Here is an 18,085-nt window from a genome sequence, read left to right on the forward strand (position 1 = left end):
AATAGTACCTCAGTCAGTCTCTCATTTTTTTTTATAATTTTCCTCCATTACTTTACATGTATTTTAGAATTGTTATAGCATATATTTTAAAACTTATTTTTTAAATTTTTTTTCTATTTATAAGAATTTAAACAATATTTTCCTTTATTAAATACCGACTTTTGAATTTTTAATACGTATGTTAATGTGTTTTGATTATATAATCAATAAATATTATTTTCAAAAAAAAAATTTCTAAACAAAAATATTATATTAATTTTTCTTACAAAAAAATTTCTTGGAAATGAGATTTATAGCTATATGATTAAAGTAACTTAAAATGTATGTCAAAATGTTAAAAATTCACAAAAACAAATATTCAAAATGGAAAAGGTAATTTGTATTTAGAAAAATGAATTGAAATAATTTATAAAATATGTCATAGACTCTCCTACTCCAATTATTAAAAAATTAGATGGACGAAAAAGGTATACACATGGTCGCTTGCTTGATTAGTATTACCTTCAAATATAAATATAATAGACATTTATATCGTGTATTTTCTTTGTCACGATTTTCCTAAAATTATCTCGGAAAATAATAGTTTTATATTATCGTGTATTCGCTCTATTGCGATTTTCTAGTTTTTGTTTTATTTCTCTAAAAATGATTTTCATATAAAATTAACACCATTGACTACATATTAAATTTATTAATTTATAAAAAATAATATAAATTCTGATAAAATTCAACTTATTTATTATAATTAAATAAACATTTAACTTTTTTTTTGAATTCAAATAAACATTTATTATAATTGAACAGAAAATCTGTTTTGGTAAGGTGATTGGAAACCTGAGAAGGGAGTATTTCACTATGTTTTATCGTTAACAAATTTGAACCAACTATAATGATAAAAAGAGAAATGGTAGCTGACGGCTCTTTTTTCTTTCATTTTCATATAAGAGGACAGTGGTGCAACACATGTAAATAATCGTTAAGATTGTTATTCGTTATTCAATCATATGATCTAATGATCTGAACGTGTAGTGTCAGATGGGGAACGGATGGAGCAAGTCATAGTATCAGGCATCCTATTCAAATAAGAGAGAGCCACGGCTGAATGAAGAGCTGATCCAATTGGAAGAGCCTCCTCGTCGATAGTAAAGTGAGGAGAGTGAAGTGACCAATCTGATTTCAGCGTCTCGTTCTTTGTTCCAATAACAAACATGGCAGCTGGCATTTTCTGAGCATAGAAGCTAAAGTCCTCGCCTCCCATTGTAACCGGAAACACCTCCACCTTCTGTTTCCCAAGTAATATCTCCGCCACTTCTTTGCCATGTTCGTATAATGACTCATCGTTCGATGTCACAGGGTAAGGCAGCGGCGTCTCCTCCTTGAAGTCCACCACAGCTTTACATTGATGCACTGCTGCTTGCATCTCTATTACCTGTCAATTGTTTATGTAATCTATTAGTATTTGGAAGACTACAATTTACAGTCCTTGCATGATTATCAAACTGTTTATAATGAAAAACGTCGTTTTATCTTGTGTGCACGATGTATAATGATTGCAAAATTTGTAAGAGGTTGAAAGTTTTATCCATTTAAGTCCAAGGTAGGGACAGTGAAGACTAGTAAGTATAGATCTTGCTATATATATAACCACGGAGAAACTGTACGTTGTTGAAAATGAGGATATGCTAATAAGTAATAACAATAGAATATTGCTTATTCGCAGATCAAAATTTTGTATGTGTGTTACCTCTTTAATACGTTCCTGAGTGTAAGAAAGACCTTCAGCACTCAAGCTTCTATAAGATCCTCCAAATCTGACCGTCTCTGGAATTACGTTTGCACCTTTTCCTCCCTCTATGAACCCAACTGTCACAACCTAAAGGAATTTCAATTAGCCGTGAATGCACTGCACTAAAAGGACTCACTCTGTTACTTAGACACGTAGACAAAGTGAATCAAATAAAAATTGTAGGATTCCAAATGCCTCAGATTAATTAGTGGGGTTAACGATTACAATCTTAATCAGATTCCAACAACAAAGGATGCTTCAAAACTGAATGAAAGTGGCACTAAATGATACTCAAATGCCACAGTGTATTGCACTACGGCCAAAATACATCCATCTTTAGAGTCAAATTTTGGAGGGTCCATGATTAAAATGTCAGTGAGGACATATATAAGCATGTAGATTCACTGATTCAGCAAATATAAATTTATAAGCATGAAACTCTTTGTAAATTGTTAATGTGCAAAGGTATAAAAGGAGATTACTCTGGCTTCAAGAGGATCTGCTTCGCGGGATACAATCTGCTGAAGCGCAACAACGGCCAACGATGCTGCTACAAGTGGGTCTCTGGCGTTGTGTGGGCTTGACGCATGTCCTCCTTTGCCATAAATTGTGGCTGTAAACAGCCCAGACCCAGCAAGCATTGGCCCTGGCCTGGAAGCAATGGTTCCAGTTGGTAGAGATGGTATAACATGTAGAGCAAAGATGGCACTGATGTCGTCAAAAGCACTGTGTTTCAGCATGTGATAGGCACCAGCGTACCCCTCCTCACCTGGCTGGAAAACAAGCTTCACGGTTCCCTTTTAACAAACAGCAGCTCATTAGGATGAGAGTACACATAATTTGTAGATGCATCGCCGTCACCTATTGTATACAATTTTTAATGCAATCGAGTAATAGTAGTATACCTTCAAGTTGTGTTTCCTAGATTGAAGCAACTTAGCTGCTCCAAGCAACATTGCCACATGAGAATCGTGGCCACAGGCGTGCATAACTCCATCAACTTTGCTTCTATACTCCACATCAACGAGTTCCTTCCACATACCAAGGTTTTTTTTATTTGCACAATTTATATTTATTTAAACCATGATCATAATTTGTTCATCACATAATCAACGTTTTTTTTTTTTAAAAACAAATATTCATTTACGGGTCCGGGTCCCTGACATACATATGTTAGGCATATGTTCGGCGGAAAAAAGCACCGAACAACTTAACTTTAAATTTTTTTATGTATGTACAACGGTGCTACAATATCATTCAGAGAAAAATTAGGGTTTTTCATGTCCGGCATTTTCTTCCGCAGACTTCCTACTATATCATTCTGTATATCTAAGACCAGCTGTCTTCCTTAATATGTGTGCACACGAAGTGACAAGGTAATACAAAGTACAAGGTCATTGTTTCATATACAAAGTACTACAAGGTCATTGTTTCATATCAATTGAAGTGACATTAAGTGACCCTACCTCAATTTTCTCCATGCACCAAAATTATTTAACATAAAAAAAAAAACTTAATATAATTAGCGAAAAAAATCACATATAAATTTACCTGTATAGGAAGAGCATCCATATCAGCACGGAGAGCAAAAACGGGCGAGTCCCCGGAACCAATGGAAGCTACAATCCCAGTTTTAGCCACAGGCCAGACATAGTGAATACCGAGCGAGTCGAGTTCAGTCCTGATGAGTTGACTCGTCCTGTGCTCCTCAAAACCCAATTCAGGGTACTCATGGATCTGCCGTCTGATCCGTCTCACATACTCGAAGAAATGAGGCTCCTTCGCTGATTCAAGAAGCTCCCTGCCCAGAAGCCCAACTATGTCTGAATCCAATGATGAAGTGGATAGCTGAAGAAGAAGAGCGGATACTAATAAGATGATGAAAGAAGACATTTGATTACGATTAAGACGAAGAAATCCAAGTTAAAAGTGTGTTTATTAAACTAGTTGTTGTTTTAAGGAGAAGCAGCATACAAATTATATACTACTAGAAATTGTGTGTTAAAATACTGTTAGTTGACAAGTTACTTGTGTCTTTATTTGGAGTTCGGAGATTACAGCTTTTAAATGGAGATGAACATTTATAACGGGGCACTCTAGCTTGCTATAATTTTTAGCAATTTGAATCGGACCTTATTAAGATGTTATTTCTCAGAGTACTTTGAAGTGTTAGGAAAATGCTTAACTTTAATTATATTGATTTTTAATGTTATCTCATCTTTAAGTCTATTATTGGTAAGAAATGAATTAATAGATGTTTTTGTCTTTTTTTCATGTGTTTGGTTTTAATTATCAGATGGGGCCTTCTTGTCCATCATTGTCTATCATTTCAATTAGTTGAAATCGTGTAACTTTCTTCGTCTTTCTGACGATTTATACCTATAGATTGATTATTTGTTCAAATATTTTTCGGGATGAGCGAGAGTCCAGCGGTGTCTCGCAACAGATGATAAATCCACGGCTCGAACTATGCCTCTCAGTTCTCATATCTCATCTTTTAGATCCGCCCTAACACCAAAACCAGCAATAGTTGATCCAGCACAAATGGTTTGGGTTCGGACCACACTAGATTATATAAGAAGAGGGCGTTGAAGAGGTCGCGGGGCTATACTGGATAGGGAGTGCCGATATTAGAGGAAATTGCAAGTGAGGGGCATTCTTGGGGTTGATATGGGAGCCAACGTAACTGATAAAATAAGCTTTTACCAGGGTAGTTCAAGACGTAAAGTCAACTTGTTCACGATTGAGATGACATATTCAGAAAATAAATTATGTTAATCACCTATCACAGGTTACTTGAAATGTGTAGTTCATCTATACTACAATTCACCGAGAAAGCGTCATTTTGTTTACTAAATGCAGGAGCTTCTTGATAACTGATATGCTGTTTATCTTGCACACATCGCATCAAGTACTGCAAGATATTTAGAACTATACCAACATACAAGGATCAACTGATCAAGTTCATCAAGCAACTAGGTAGTACAGCTATCAAATTTTTGTAGAACTTAATGACTTTGTTCAATATATTAACTTATAAGGGAGTTAAAAGATTCACAACTCGCCAAAAAATAAATAAAACCATTTCGTCAACCATGAACTTCTGATACATGAACTGTTCACCATGGCAACCAACCAGTATTTTTACTAGATCGACAAACAGGAAAACATGTCTAAACAACGATAAACATAAACAAGCACATGTAGCATATTCAACAAATAGACATCCACATACACCACCTTCAAAGACCATACAATTTGAGAGTAACCAATCATTTGAGAGTTGAACTCCATGCCACTGAAAGGATGTCCAATTTGCAAAGTGAACAAAAGGGGGAAATTTTGGAGTAGAGAATGATTTGTAAACACAGATACCAAGCAATAAATCTATTATTATGTAATATAATCCAGATTATTAAACAGCAAAGTATAACTCTCGACTCATAACATAAAGCTAAATTCAATCGCACATGCATAAAAGTTGTTGGCCAAACTTGATTAAAAGTTAAAACCAAGGATGAGAAAGATCTTGTCTTCAGAGTTAAAAACAGCGCGAGTATATAATGTAATCTTAAGTGGCTGAATAGTAACAATATGTAACAAGAGAGCAGGATGTGCTGAAATCTTAATATACTAAACATGATTTTTGTAAAGGCACCAAAAACCAAAAGAAAGCATTGACAAAATTAAGATTGAAACCCTTGTTTTGAATCCTGCAAATGTGTTCGGACTCTAAAAAATTCATAGTCAGTGTTGATGATGCTATTATATTGGGAAAGAGTAAAGATACAATTTTAATAACCAAAAATAAACACTGTACCTCTCAAATAATATAGTATGAAAAAATCACATGCAAGGTATTGTACTCAAAGACTCACAATAAGGCAATTAAAAAGAAAGTCCTGCCAGTCTAAATACAGTCACAACCACATCCAAAATTGTTTTACAGCAAACTTGCAATACAAAGCTAAGTTTAGCATTTTTGCTTCCAAATATTAAATTCCCACCACAATAACAGAATGATTCTATAATGAGGAAAGAAACCCAAAAAATAAAAAATACTGTACATATACTACCAAGTACAAATGATCAATAAATCATGCAAGATTAATATACAATTCCACTTCATGGATATTTATCAACAGTTCAGAAATCACAAAAGCCTTATTTTTGTGTAAAAATCACCAAGGAAATCCAAATTTACATATCACACATAATGATCCCAAAACAATACCAAACATTAATCCAAAGTTCAAATGAATCATTGAAACAAAACTTAAATGATCCGAAACAGGCCAGCAATACCAATAAGACCATAACAGATATGTTCATTATACCAAAAGTTTGTGATAAACAGCTAAATGTAACACTTATTTGCTTCCAGACATTGAATCCGCACCAATAATAACAAAGATGGTTCAACATCGAGCAAAAGGAAAATACACAAAATGTAACATACATATATATCACCCCGCATCAAAACCCAATGCAGTATGCATTAAACATTCCAAATGACTAAAAATTATTTCTACACAGCTTTTTCAAAATATTTAATAATCTAGCAATCCGCAAAATAACCTGGAAACCCACATTTCCACGAAGGCATTCAAAACAACACAACTACAGTCATCAAGAAACTAATAATCCAACAAAAAACACGAAACATTAATCCAAACTTGAGCATTCGAAACAGTCATTTAATCCGAATAACATCCATCAACAAAAACAAAACTATCATAATCGAAAACGTCTCCGACCTTACAAAACTTAATAAAATACCAAACACTTAAACTTCCCTCATCAATACCTCCTGGGACCGCCACCGAAACCACCGCGGCCACCCGCAGCAGCATACGGCATCGCAGCCACCGGCGCCTGTTCCTCCTTAAGCACAATCCCCGGAAGCTCACTCATCCCAAGCGAAGCCAACAAGTCAATAGTCTCCTTATCAACCTCGATCCTATCAGTCCTGATTGCTGACTCATCAGGCACGAAGTCCATGCGCCTCTCCCTCTCTTCCTCCTGGAGCTTCAGCGAGATTCCTCGAACAGGCCCTTTCTGAATGCGCTTCATCAAGTGGGTGGAGAAGCCGGCGATCTTGTTGCGGAGACGCTTGGATGGGATGATGGCCACTTCTTCCAGAATCTTCTTGTTGGTGTGGAAATCGAGGGTCATTTTGGAGTAGTATTTCTCGATTACCTGGCGAGATGATTTCTTCACTGTCTTGGTGCGGACTCGTCCCATGGTTGCTGCGGCGTTGAGAGGCGGAGTGGCTAGGGTTTGTTTTGGGCGATGTGTGCTTGGGTGAGGGAGTTAGGGTTTTGTTGAGGCTATATATTGGGTGGATTAAGAGCTTGTTGTTGGGCTCGATTAGGATTTATGGCTGTTGGTCTCTGGATAATATTGGGCTGGACTTGTTGCCAATCATTTATTTACTTTTATATTTTGGGGAAGTAAGTTTGATTTAGGTATATAATTATGAATAAATGGTCAATTAAATCGAAATTTTAATATTTAGTAAAATCTGATAATATATATGATTTTCGTCACATACTTTGACATTCATATCTTGACCGAATATCATTAGTTTATTATTGTGTATTTTAATGTTCATGTTCTCTTTTAATGAGTATTGTGTTATAATATCTAGAGATTATTGCAATTTATAATTTTAAGCTAACACCTCATATTTTATTTTTTTTAAAAAATTACGAACGTCGGAAGTTATATTATGCAAGTATGAAATTATTCTTGAGTTAACACCTCATGTTTTACCTTTACAAAAAAATTTACAAACGTCGAAAGTTATATTATGCAAGTATGAAAATGTTTTTGAGTTAGCACCTCATATTTTTATTTTAATAAAAATATTTAATAAAAGATTACAAACCGCAACAAATTATGAATTTGAGAGTGTCACCTGTCACGTTTCAAGTTATGAGATACTTATCTGCAAATGAGTCAAAGTTAAGAATTACAAACTGCAATTATCTCTGACATATATCCATATAATATAATATAATTATATATATGTGTGATATTATAATATACTAGCCTTTAACCCGTGCGAAGCACGGGCGTATATATAGTTCGTAATTTATTATTTATAATTTAAATTTTAACATCATTTTATTAATATTTTAGTATTAATGGATTGAGTTTTAATTAAATTATATTATTTAACTGACTATATTTTCATATCAGGATTTTAGTATATTTAATCCAAATTTATTACACGTGGATTTAAAAATTAAAAAAAATCAGAATATTCAAATCTTTTTTAAGCATAACCGATCGTGTAATACCTTTGAAAGATTCAGCAATCTAATCAATCGAATTTCAACGTAATTTTGTAATCCTGGTTTTTTTGACAACAATAACTTTTAAGATTAGAGCTACAAAGGGTTATGTAATGGTTCGTGTTTATCTTGAAATTGAACACGTTAAAATTAAAAAGAGTTATATGAAGGTTGTTGTTAAAAAAGGATATTCAAAATTGTATATTTATAATTTTATTTATAACATCATTATAATTTTTTTAATGAAATATTATATGATAATGTTTTGTTATGAGCGTTTTTAGTATTTGAAACTGTTTAACAATGTAATACTAATAGACTCCACATTTGTAGACTTGTAGTACCAAAAGGAGAGTACCAAACCAAAAAATATAACTAAAACTTTGGACTACAAATTATACCCATGTTCTTATTATAGATAGTATAGATATCATATTTATTTTTTTTGAAAATATATCATATTTATTTATTTAGACATTGTCACAAACTTAAAAAAAATGGGACACAAGATAAAGGTCATTGAATCGAGGTTTTGTATAGCCATATTAGTATTTGGGCAGCGGTCCACAGTCTGTGGAGCGCTTAACCAACATATAGGTTCTGGGTCGTTGGATGCATATCCAACGGTCAGGATCATATTAAAATTTTAATATATCTAGCGTTTTTTTAGCGTTGGACGGGATTCCCATGTCCAGCGTTTTTTTAACGCTGGACATGGGAATCCCCGTCCAACGCTAAAAAAGTATTGAACATATTAAAATTTTAATATGATCCTGACCGCCGGATATGCATCCAACGGCCCTGGATGTGTGTTGGTTAACCAGTCCCTGACATACGGCTGCCGGGGACCTGGACCCTTAATACTTTTGTATTGTTTAAAACAAAAACTTAAATAAGTTAACGGGTCGGGTCAGAAGTGTTTCCGGTTTCCTTTTTAATAAGTTGTGACGAAGCATCTGGGCTATTCAATTAAGCTCGGTCAATCCAGTAGTTAACGTTGCAAATCGTGAAATTACAGACACACGAGCAGCTCAACAAAACAAAGCTTCTTCGGCCTACTGGTATGTCATCTTCTTCATCACACCTAAAGATTAATATGTTTCGTCCTCCCCCCCCAAATCCCAATTATTGCATACACGGTATTTCATGCCAGTGTTTGCCTTTTTTGTTGAATAATAATTTAATTTTACATACTAGCTTTAAGCTTGTGATTTTTATCACGTACACTCTGATTTGTTGGTATAGCTTGTGTTTCGAAGCTGGGAGGCCAAAAAGGATTGTAGTGGAACTTAAATATGTATTTGTAAGTATTGTATATAATGAAAAATATAAGTTAAGAAAGCTATAGTGTTAGAGCATCCAGACCCATCGACCCCATCAATTCGTTAGTTTATTTGATGTAGTTTGTTACTATGCAAGAAAAACTAAATGATTTTGCTATGTTTTTACACAACAATTACTAATCAAATTAGTTAATCCGTCCACCGAATCAATGAATCTGTGAACTTTTATCAATGCTGCGGCTAAGTCCATCAATCCATCAATTACTCCGTAAGTTTTGATGGAGTGGCTAACAATTTGATGGACTTTGATATAGATTTTACTAACAGGGCCTTTCTGAATGTGCTTCATCAAGTTTTTTTGAATCCTTTGATTGTGTGGGACTATCTTTTTACTAAACAACCATAATTGATGGGATTTTGGATTTTTGAAAGTAATTTAGTCAACATATATAAAATGTTTTGACTTGCTCTATCGTAACTAGAAGTGCCAATTTCGTACAGAAGAATGATTAATAGTCAATTGCAGATTCGTGTATTTGTAATTGTCAGCATGGCAAATTTTTGGAAACACTATAGGTTAAATGTGTTGTTTTCTTTTTGTATTAAGTTGTCTACGTATATATGACTCGCTGTGTATATTGGATAGAGCTATAAACTCATGAACATAGGTAGATTTATTAGTGATAATTATATGCATTTGGTAAGTGAGTATTATGTCTGGCTATGCCAATATGTTACATGACTTGAACAGCTGAACTGCTCTAGAGGCTAGACTCTACAGTAATCACATTGTAAACTTTCTAAACATTTGTTTTCTGCGGCAAGTGCCAGCCACACAAGTTAAAGGTACAGAAAAAAGTCATCGCAGAGAAGTACACTTCGTACCCAGTGCACAAAGTTTCAACATCATGGTCTACAGGAGTGTCCCTGTATAGTGTATAGTGTATACTGTAAAGGAGTAATTTTAATCAACTTAGGCTTTTATGGGTTTATAACTCTGAAATACATTTTAAATGACCCTCTGGTATCATATCATCACCACAGTAGATTAAGATTTTATTCACCAACTACAAGATGGATTGGTGAGGTTTCTCTAATCCCTATGACACCTGTATTTTGAACTTCGTATTAAAATAGTCATGATTTACAAACACACTGTCTCTAAATTTTGAGCCTCCCAATATAGTGATTGGTGAGAACGTAAAGGCTTCTTCTTTTTTCGCTCCAGGAATAGATGTCATTATGTACATGTTTGGGCAGTATATGTGATTCAAGAATGGGGAGCTGAATAGTCCTCACTCGATCACTCCTCACTTAGGAAGGGACCAAGAGTAGACATTCTCCTTGTGCTTAACTAATGATCTCAAACATCCTGAAGTATGATGTCTGCTTTATTGGTCAGTATCTGCAGAAAGTTGGGGAGTGGAGTAGTCCTCACTTAGTAGGGGACCTAGAGCAGACATTTTCCTTGCCTTCAACCAATGAGCTCTCACTTTCTGACATCTTGTTTGCTTTATTAGTTGGTGTCTGCTGTTCAAGAATGAGGAGCAGAATAGTCCTCACTTAGGAAGCGACCTATAGTAGACTTTCTCCTTGCCTTCAACTAATAAGCTCGAACATTCTGAATACCATGTTTGATTTCTCCTAAAATTATAGGACTTTTCTCCGTTAATTGTTCAAGTATGATTGCTTGTGTGATAGCTTCAGCTGTATTTTTGCCATATCAAGTTCATGTTAGTAATATGTTTCTTATCGGTGAGTGTCTGTTTGCTTTACAACCTCAAGTGAAATAGTTTTGTCTTTAGCTATCTTTTTGAGATATCATTTTTGCTATATTAGTATGTTTCTATCTGTAAGTGTCTGTGTGCTTTACAAGCTCAATCTGCAATATGTTCAGTGATTAACAAGGTATGGTTCATTATGCTCATTAGTTTAGCTCTGTGCTCACCAGTCATAGATAAAAATGCTTCATATATGCTCTATTTATCTGTTGTTGCCCTGCTGTAGCCTTAAAATACATCATACCAGTCACTGGTCCGTGGCTCGCATGCTCTTCTCAAAGCTTTTGTCAAACCCAATCGACCATGCCAACAGCTGAATCCAAATTATAAATGGAACAAATTTTTGATCTATATTTACCAGTTCTTATGTACTTATTATTTGTGGTCTCAAACTGAAGTACTTACCTTGTGCTCTGTTTTAAATTTCCTAATGCGCGGCCAGAATGTATTTAAGACTGGTGGAATGGATGGATTTTTTAATTTACAATGTTTAACTGTGCATGAAGAGTTGTTGGAATCCCTCAAGATTTTCATCTATTTGATGATAAAGTAATCAAATATATACTATATGGATATGGCTGGATTATTTCTTACACATTGTGTTTTATAAAATACATAGCCATCAGTACCCCAAATCCTTATGAGACCTGCATATTATTGTATAAACATTTATAAGCGTACTTGATATTTTGTTTAAATTTTCACAGGCATTCGTGTTTTTTTGATGAAAATTGGAAAACTAGTTACTTGAGTGAAAATCAGAGCAATGTCAAGGCCAATTATCTTAGTTTTCCTGCTGCTGTTGATCGTATTCACGTCTCAAATTGATTGGAACCAACAGATTGTTAGTGAAGTTGAAGCAAATCCTAATTTATCACGCAAGCAACTAGATCATGTAAGCAGTCAAGACTCCGTTAAAGAAAAGGTGAGAGTTTGAAATATAAATGAGTTTAGAGAATAATTTCTGCAATACATTGTTAAGGCCAATTATCTTAGTTTTCCTGCTGCTGTTGATCGTATTCACGTCTCAAATTGATTGGAACCAACAGATTGTTAGTGAAGTTGAAGCAAATCCTAATTTATCACGCAAGCAACTAGATCATGTAAGCAATCAAGACTCCATTAAAGAAAAGGTGAGAGTTTGAAATCTAAATGAGTTTAGAGAATAATTTCTGCAATACATTGTTAAGAAGCTGGGTTACTTCTAGTTTAGAGAATAACTTTGCTGTGCTAGTTTTTAATAAGCTGGGTTACTTCTAGTTTACCATTAAGAAGATGGTGATACTCTAGCACATGAAGAAACAGACTAGGTGTAACACTGTTATGTTTTATAGTACAAATAGGAGGTTAAGGTTTCTCTTAAGATCACAATCAGAATATTTAGTTTTTTTTCTTTAGAAAAGCCATTTAGTAAACCAAGACGAAGATGAATTGGAAGTATGAGGTGTAGTTATGGTAAGAAAATATACCTGAAATTCTGATATTACCTATTGACCAAGGAGGTGATGCCTTTTGTCTTTCTGTTTAGCAGTGTAACACTTAGAAATCAATGTGAAACAGTACACAAGGATCCCAGCCCGTGATTTGTAAATTATGGGGAATTAAGAAATGGTCCCTTTCACATAGGACTCCAACCTCATTAGAAAGATTGTCATGGGCCTTGTACCGGTATATCATATACATCAGTTGTCAATCTCCCATTGTATTATTTAAAGATAATCATCCTTCCATGAATGTCTTTGGTGACTAAAACTCAAGTATTTTTGTTTTATGGAAAATATTGTGGGTATGCTAGTGGAGAAGATGAAAGAAGTTAAAAGAAGAGATGGGAAGTGGGAAATAAATAGTACTGTAGTTTTGTCTGCTTCTGAGTTATTTTGTTGAAAATATAGAAGATATTTATGAAAATAAAATTGAATTATAGACTTGTTTTATCAAATCTCTCCAATGCCCACTTTTGGGAAAAAGACTTTGGTAAGTTTACTAAATTTTCATCCTTTTCTTTCCTAATCTTTGAAAAAAAAAGCTGAAGACATGATTGTGAGAGTTATCCTTTCTTTTTCATTCTCTTTTCCTAAATCTCGACTCCGGAACACATCCCAAGTCTAGTGCATTGAAATGGCTAAAGTGGAGCTTACAAGATGACCGCTCTCCTAGTATTTAAATGCACGGGAGACCTAATATACTTCCAGGAGCCTTAATTAGAATACTAGGTGCTATAAGAGCATCTCCAGCAGATTACCTATATGAGATCCTAAGCTATTATTTTAAGGAATATGCACAAAAATTCACTCCAGCAGAGTCCCTACTCATTCCCTAAATGTTAAGATCCAATGTCCATTCCTCATAAGTAGGGAATCCCTAACTCATTCCTCATTTCAATTTTAATGATTAAATATTCAACTCTCACCTTTTGCACACTCTTTCCCACATATTTTTTGTTATCTTTTTGTTAAAGTAATTTGAATTTAATATTATAATAATAATAGGGAAGACAAATAGGGATCATTGTTGGAGTTGTCAATCAATATAGGATCTCTATTATTTAGAATTTGAATTGTTTATTATATATTTAAGGAACCTTATTAGGACACTGCTGGAGATGCTCTAAGTTAAAAGCTATGTTCTTCATTATGAGTGAAAAGTTATATGCTTTCAGTTTTTTGAAATAATAGATCATATTAACTCTGCACAAGCTGCTGCAGATTATCCTATCCCAAGAAAAAAGCATTCAGAAACTTAATAAGCTGGTTCAGAGTCTTCAAGAACAGCTAGTGCAGTGCAGGGTTATAAATGGGGATATAGATGACCCTGCTGGCCCTTTAGCTGAACTTCTCCATGAACTTGAGCAACAGCAACTTCTTGATGCATGAGGTGGAGACCATGTTTATATGGCCATTTGATGTGTGCAGTTGATACCACATTTACTTGTAAAGCAAATTACATTGATACTAGGGTTCTTATATTATCCTCTTCCAGCTGTTAATCTTGCGCAACTCATTTTATTGTTTGCAGTAATATTGAAAAGTGGATAATAGTGTTCAAAAGATGCAGCTATGACAGAATCAACATACAAAACTAAGTGTATTATTAATGTAATGACAAGTTTCAGCTAAAGCAATGTAAAGAGTTATGGTCTGACCGTACCATGTTTTGTAGGTTTGTCGATTATTCCACTTGTGATCTTTCCTTCCAAGAGCTGTGAGATCCTCTTCTCTCTGATCGACGTGTTGGCATAAAATTGATTAATATGTTGGGGGTCATGATCATGAAGGCTCTAAGGAGCTATCATATTTATTTGGGAGACTGACCACCATTTTGCATTTGTTCAGGCTTTTGGGCATTTTATTATGTGCAGCTAAAGTTAATATCTTGAGCTAACTGTAGTATAAGTGGGTGGAAATATTTTAATGTTTGACGTAGTACATACGTAGATAGCTTCTGAAAGCAATAGGCACTTGGATATAAACACCTTGTACTGTTTATATTCCCTTCACCTTGAATATATTATTTTGATAATTTTCAAAATCTAGTTAATATCACTTGTGAATATGTTATTAATATTCAAATATATTTATAGACTTGTATTTTTATTTTTTCAATCTCAGTTGCTTCTTATGTATGACCGTTAACTTTTAGCATAATATTATATTAAATTATAGATATGCAACTATAATAAGATATATACGAACATGAGATTATTTGCAATCATCTGATGAGTGTTTGAAATAAGACATTTTGTAATAAGATATCTGGTTCTTAACTAGCTACCCAGTAATACTGATTTTCATTTTCAATTCCCGCCCCTCTTGATTATTACTCCCTCCTTCCCATTTTAATTGTCCACTTTGCATAAATCACACAAATTAAGAAGTATTAAATGTATTATGTTGTTATCATTGCCATGCATTAAGAAGTACTAAGTTTTCATTCATTTTGATTAAAAGTCAACATAATTTGCATCGTAAATGATGAAAATTGTGTGAACTAGTAATGTTAACATTGAAACTTGTTATAATTTGTATTGGACAAAGAAGATGGACAAATAATATGGGAATTTTTTTTTTGACAAAGTGGACTATTAATATGGGAAGGAGGGAGTACTATATGTTTGAAATACTCCCTCCTTCCCATATTAATAGTCCACTTTGTCAAGAAAAATTTTTCCATATTATTTGTCCATCTTCTTTGTCCAATACAAATTATAACAAGTTTCAATGTTAACATTACTAGTTTACACAATTTTCATTATTTACAATGCAAACTATATTGACTTTTAAACAAAATGAATGAAAACTTAGTACTCCCTCCGTCCCTATTTATCTGTCCACTTTGGAAGTGATAATTTGTCCCTATTTATCTGTCCATTTATACTTTCAAAACTAATTTAATGATAGTTTTTCAAATATATGTCCATAATTTCAATTTTCAAGGCTTGACTTATTTAAAACTTGGTTGAATTCATGTTTTCAAGACATAAAGTAGGGGTATTCCACCATTTTCAAGATATTAATTAGAGGTATTTAATGAAAAAGTTTATACAATCAAGTATTTCTTGGTATGTGTTTTTTTTTCCAAAATGGACAGATAAAAAGGGACGGAGGGAGTAGTATGTTTGTATAACCAATGCATGACAATGATAACAACATATCACATTTAATACTTCTTAATTTGTGTGATTTGTGCAAAGTGGACAATTAAAATGGGAAGGAGGGAGTAAGAATATAAGATATTTTGTAACAAGTTATCATAACAAGAAGACATTTGGTTCCTGACTAGCTGCCTAGTAATATTGATTTTCATTTTCAATTTTTGTCCCCTTGTTTATAATAGCTTTCCGGAGATAAATACAAGGGTGTTTCTAGTTTCGTGAACTAGAAAATTCATAATACAAATGCACATTTTTTTTCCTAATTTAGTTTTGCTTCCGTTACCATAATCAAACACCGATAATCGAACCTTCCTGATCTCAATCGGCCGATTGATTTCGTCTCTAACTTTTCATTCTACGTAATTATCACAATTATTAAGTACACCAACTAAAGAATTAACTACTCTCTATCGACGAGGGTGGTGGATAATTATGATTTGAGCTCAACCAGATTTTATTAATGTGGTGCTTGAAAATTTTAATAAGCATAATTACATGGATGTGATTCGTCACAATATGCATTTAAAATCAGACCAAGCCAATAAATAAAGCTCAAGAATTCTTTAAAAGGAAATGGATTTTGGGCACATGAAGATTTCTGGTTAACTGGGCACCAAATTTGGGCTTCATCTCATTTTCAGGGCCCATCACTTTATTATCCTCAACAGTCTCGATACAATTACGCAAATCAAATCCACAAGCAAATCTAACCTCACCAGATGTTTGCCGAACAAATCGGAATCGGGAAAAAAAATTGTGGGGTAAGAAATATTACTAAATAATTATTTTTCAGAGCATTCTAGTAAATATTAATAATAATCAAGTCTAGGCTTTTTTAGCATAAATGTCGAAAAACGATTAAACGCATTTGCAATTCTCGTTGATTATCATTTTTTGTCAGAATTCAAATCCAGACATTTTTAGCATGATGTCAAAAAATGATTTAGTCCCGTTTGCAATTCCTGTTAATTACTATTTTTTTTGTCAAAATTCAAAAGCAAGCGGATGAATCTTACCGAAGTATAATATCCGTGAGAAACAAATATTTTAATGCAAAAACATTTAGCATCTAATTAAACATACCGAATATATAGATGATAAAATATTCATATCCGAAAATAAAACCAACGAAAAATTCGAAAGGACTCCTTTTGACTACATACAAACTACCAAAATTGACAATTAATAAATTAAATTTATTAATAATATTTATCCTCTAAATTGTAGAATCCTGACATTCAAATATAAATATGAGAATATAAATATATTAAAATAGATATTTTATAAGTAATAAATATAAATTCACCACTTACTTTTATGAAAAATATTTGATATGTATGTGTATATATATGTATGTATCAGAGTAAACAAACAGTAATATTATGAATAATAACTCTAAATAAATTTCATAAAAATTAATACTCTCTCCGTTTCAATTTACATGTCCACTTTTAATTTTTTTTTTTGTTTCAAATTATTTGTCCGCTTCAACTTTCAATGCAAAATCATATTTTTAAAGTCATTTTTACTCCACATATCTCTTATTTATATTTCATAGATCAATCTCACTCCACATATTTTGATCATTTAATGCAATTAATTTGTGAACATCCACTTTTCTTAGACTGTGTGATTTTTTTTAAGTGAACATCTAATTTGAAACGAGGGGTAAATCAAAAAATAGAGTCATGATGACATGAAATTATCTCTTAAAGACAATAATTAAGACATCAACCAGCATTCCAAAAAATACTATTCAAACTATCAATAATCACTAAACAAATCATAAAAGTGACCTTCAAAAATAGCACTCGGTGAACTATCAATTTCCACGAAATACATCATCATTCGCTAATTCTATAACATAAAATTTATTAGAAAATAAAAGATCATTTTCAATAATAATGGAATTTCGATTTTTCTTTCATCTTTTGACATTAAAAAATATGGCTTATCAAACCACATTTAAAGTCGATAATTAAAGTGCAGAAGGCAGGCTATTTAGACATGCATGAACGAGTCACGTGACAGAATCTCATGTCACGTGATACTAGGGATCTGAACCATGTTGCAAATCTGGATGATACACATATATTAGCAACTTTAATGGTCATTGAAGGGGCTCATAGAAAAATGTAAAAATATTTATGATGGGGTGGGGGAAGTGCGTTAAGAAACCCCATTTAATTGCAATTAAAGTCAATTTACATAAAAGATAAAAATAAAATGTTTGTATAGTGTACATTTTAATGCCCATAGTGGCTGAGTTTAATTGCCTCAGATTC

General features: G+C 33.3%; 3 protein-coding genes across 4 annotated transcripts; 1 reads left to right on the forward strand and 2 right to left on the reverse strand.

The window, feature by feature from the left end:
* Positions 1–890: 890 nt before the first annotated feature.
* On the reverse strand, positions 891–3,754 carry LOC108225256 (IAA-amino acid hydrolase ILR1). Its single transcript, XM_017400084.2, has 5 exons — positions 3,338–3,754; positions 2,692–2,817; positions 2,269–2,583; positions 1,745–1,873; positions 891–1,429 (listed from the first exon to the last, which is right to left on the reverse strand). The coding sequence occupies exons 1-5, from the start codon at positions 3,677–3,679 to the stop codon at positions 1,010–1,012; spliced, it is 1,332 nt and encodes a 443-aa protein (XP_017255573.1). The 5' UTR covers positions 3,680–3,754; the 3' UTR covers positions 891–1,009.
* Positions 3,755–6,427: 2,673 nt separating this feature from the next.
* LOC108224809 (small ribosomal subunit protein eS17w) lies at positions 6,428–7,113 on the reverse strand. Its single transcript, XM_017399535.2, has one exon. It carries the CDS (start codon positions 7,028–7,030, stop codon positions 6,587–6,589), a length of 444 nt encoding a protein of 147 aa, XP_017255024.1. The 5' UTR covers positions 7,031–7,113; the 3' UTR covers positions 6,428–6,586.
* A 1,884-nt stretch (positions 7,114–8,997) lies between these two features.
* LOC108224427 (uncharacterized) lies at positions 8,998–14,751 on the forward strand. 2 transcript variants are annotated; one of them, XM_064079858.1, is made up of 5 exons: positions 8,998–9,146; positions 11,857–12,074; positions 12,199–12,282; positions 13,855–14,023; positions 14,309–14,751. In XM_064079858.1, the coding sequence occupies exons 2-4, from the start codon at positions 11,916–11,918 to the stop codon at positions 14,020–14,022; spliced, it is 411 nt and encodes a 136-aa protein (XP_063935928.1). In that variant the 5' UTR covers positions 8,998–9,146; positions 11,857–11,915; the 3' UTR covers position 14,023; positions 14,309–14,751. The 2 variants fall into 2 exon arrangements, with proteins under 2 accessions (XP_063935928.1, XP_017254539.1); XM_017399050.2 differs by lacking the exon at positions 14,309–14,751 and having other exon boundaries at positions 13,855–14,295.
* The last annotated feature ends 3,334 nt before the right edge of the window (positions 14,752–18,085 follow it).

Source organism: Daucus carota, chromosome 6 (assembly GCF_001625215.2).
Source record: "Daucus carota subsp. sativus chromosome 6, DH1 v3.0, whole genome shotgun sequence".
Taxonomy (NCBI): Eukaryota; Viridiplantae; Streptophyta; class Magnoliopsida; order Apiales; family Apiaceae; genus Daucus; species Daucus carota.

What these genes read in the sequence shown, in the direction of transcription:
- LOC108225256 (XM_017400084.2), bottom strand. Translation starts at nt 3,679, where the DNA reads ATGTCTTCTTTCATCATCTTATTAGTATCCGCTCTTCTTCTTCAGCTA. An exon ending in TGGATGCTCTTCCTATACAG is followed by an intron (nt 2,818 to 3,337) that starts GTAAATTTATAT and finishes GGTATGTGGAAG; the next exon opens with GAACTCGTTGATGTGGAGTA. An exon ending in CTCAGGAACGTATTAAAGAG is followed by an intron (nt 1,430 to 1,744) that starts GTAACACACATA and finishes AACAATTGACAG; the next exon opens with GTAATAGAGATGCAAGCAGC.
- LOC108224809 (XM_017399535.2), bottom strand. Translation starts at nt 7,030, where the DNA reads ATGGGACGAGTCCGCACCAAGACAGTGAAGAAATCATCTCGCCAGGTA.
- LOC108224427 (XM_064079858.1), top strand. Translation starts at nt 11,916, where the DNA reads ATGTCAAGGCCAATTATCTTAGTTTTCCTGCTGCTGTTGATCGTATTC. An exon ending in AAGACTCCGTTAAAGAAAAG is followed by an intron (nt 12,075 to 12,198) that starts GTGAGAGTTTGA and finishes TGGAACCAACAG; the next exon opens with ATTGTTAGTGAAGTTGAAGC. An exon ending in AAGACTCCATTAAAGAAAAG is followed by an intron (nt 12,283 to 13,854) that starts GTGAGAGTTTGA and finishes AAGCTGCTGCAG; the next exon opens with ATTATCCTATCCCAAGAAAA.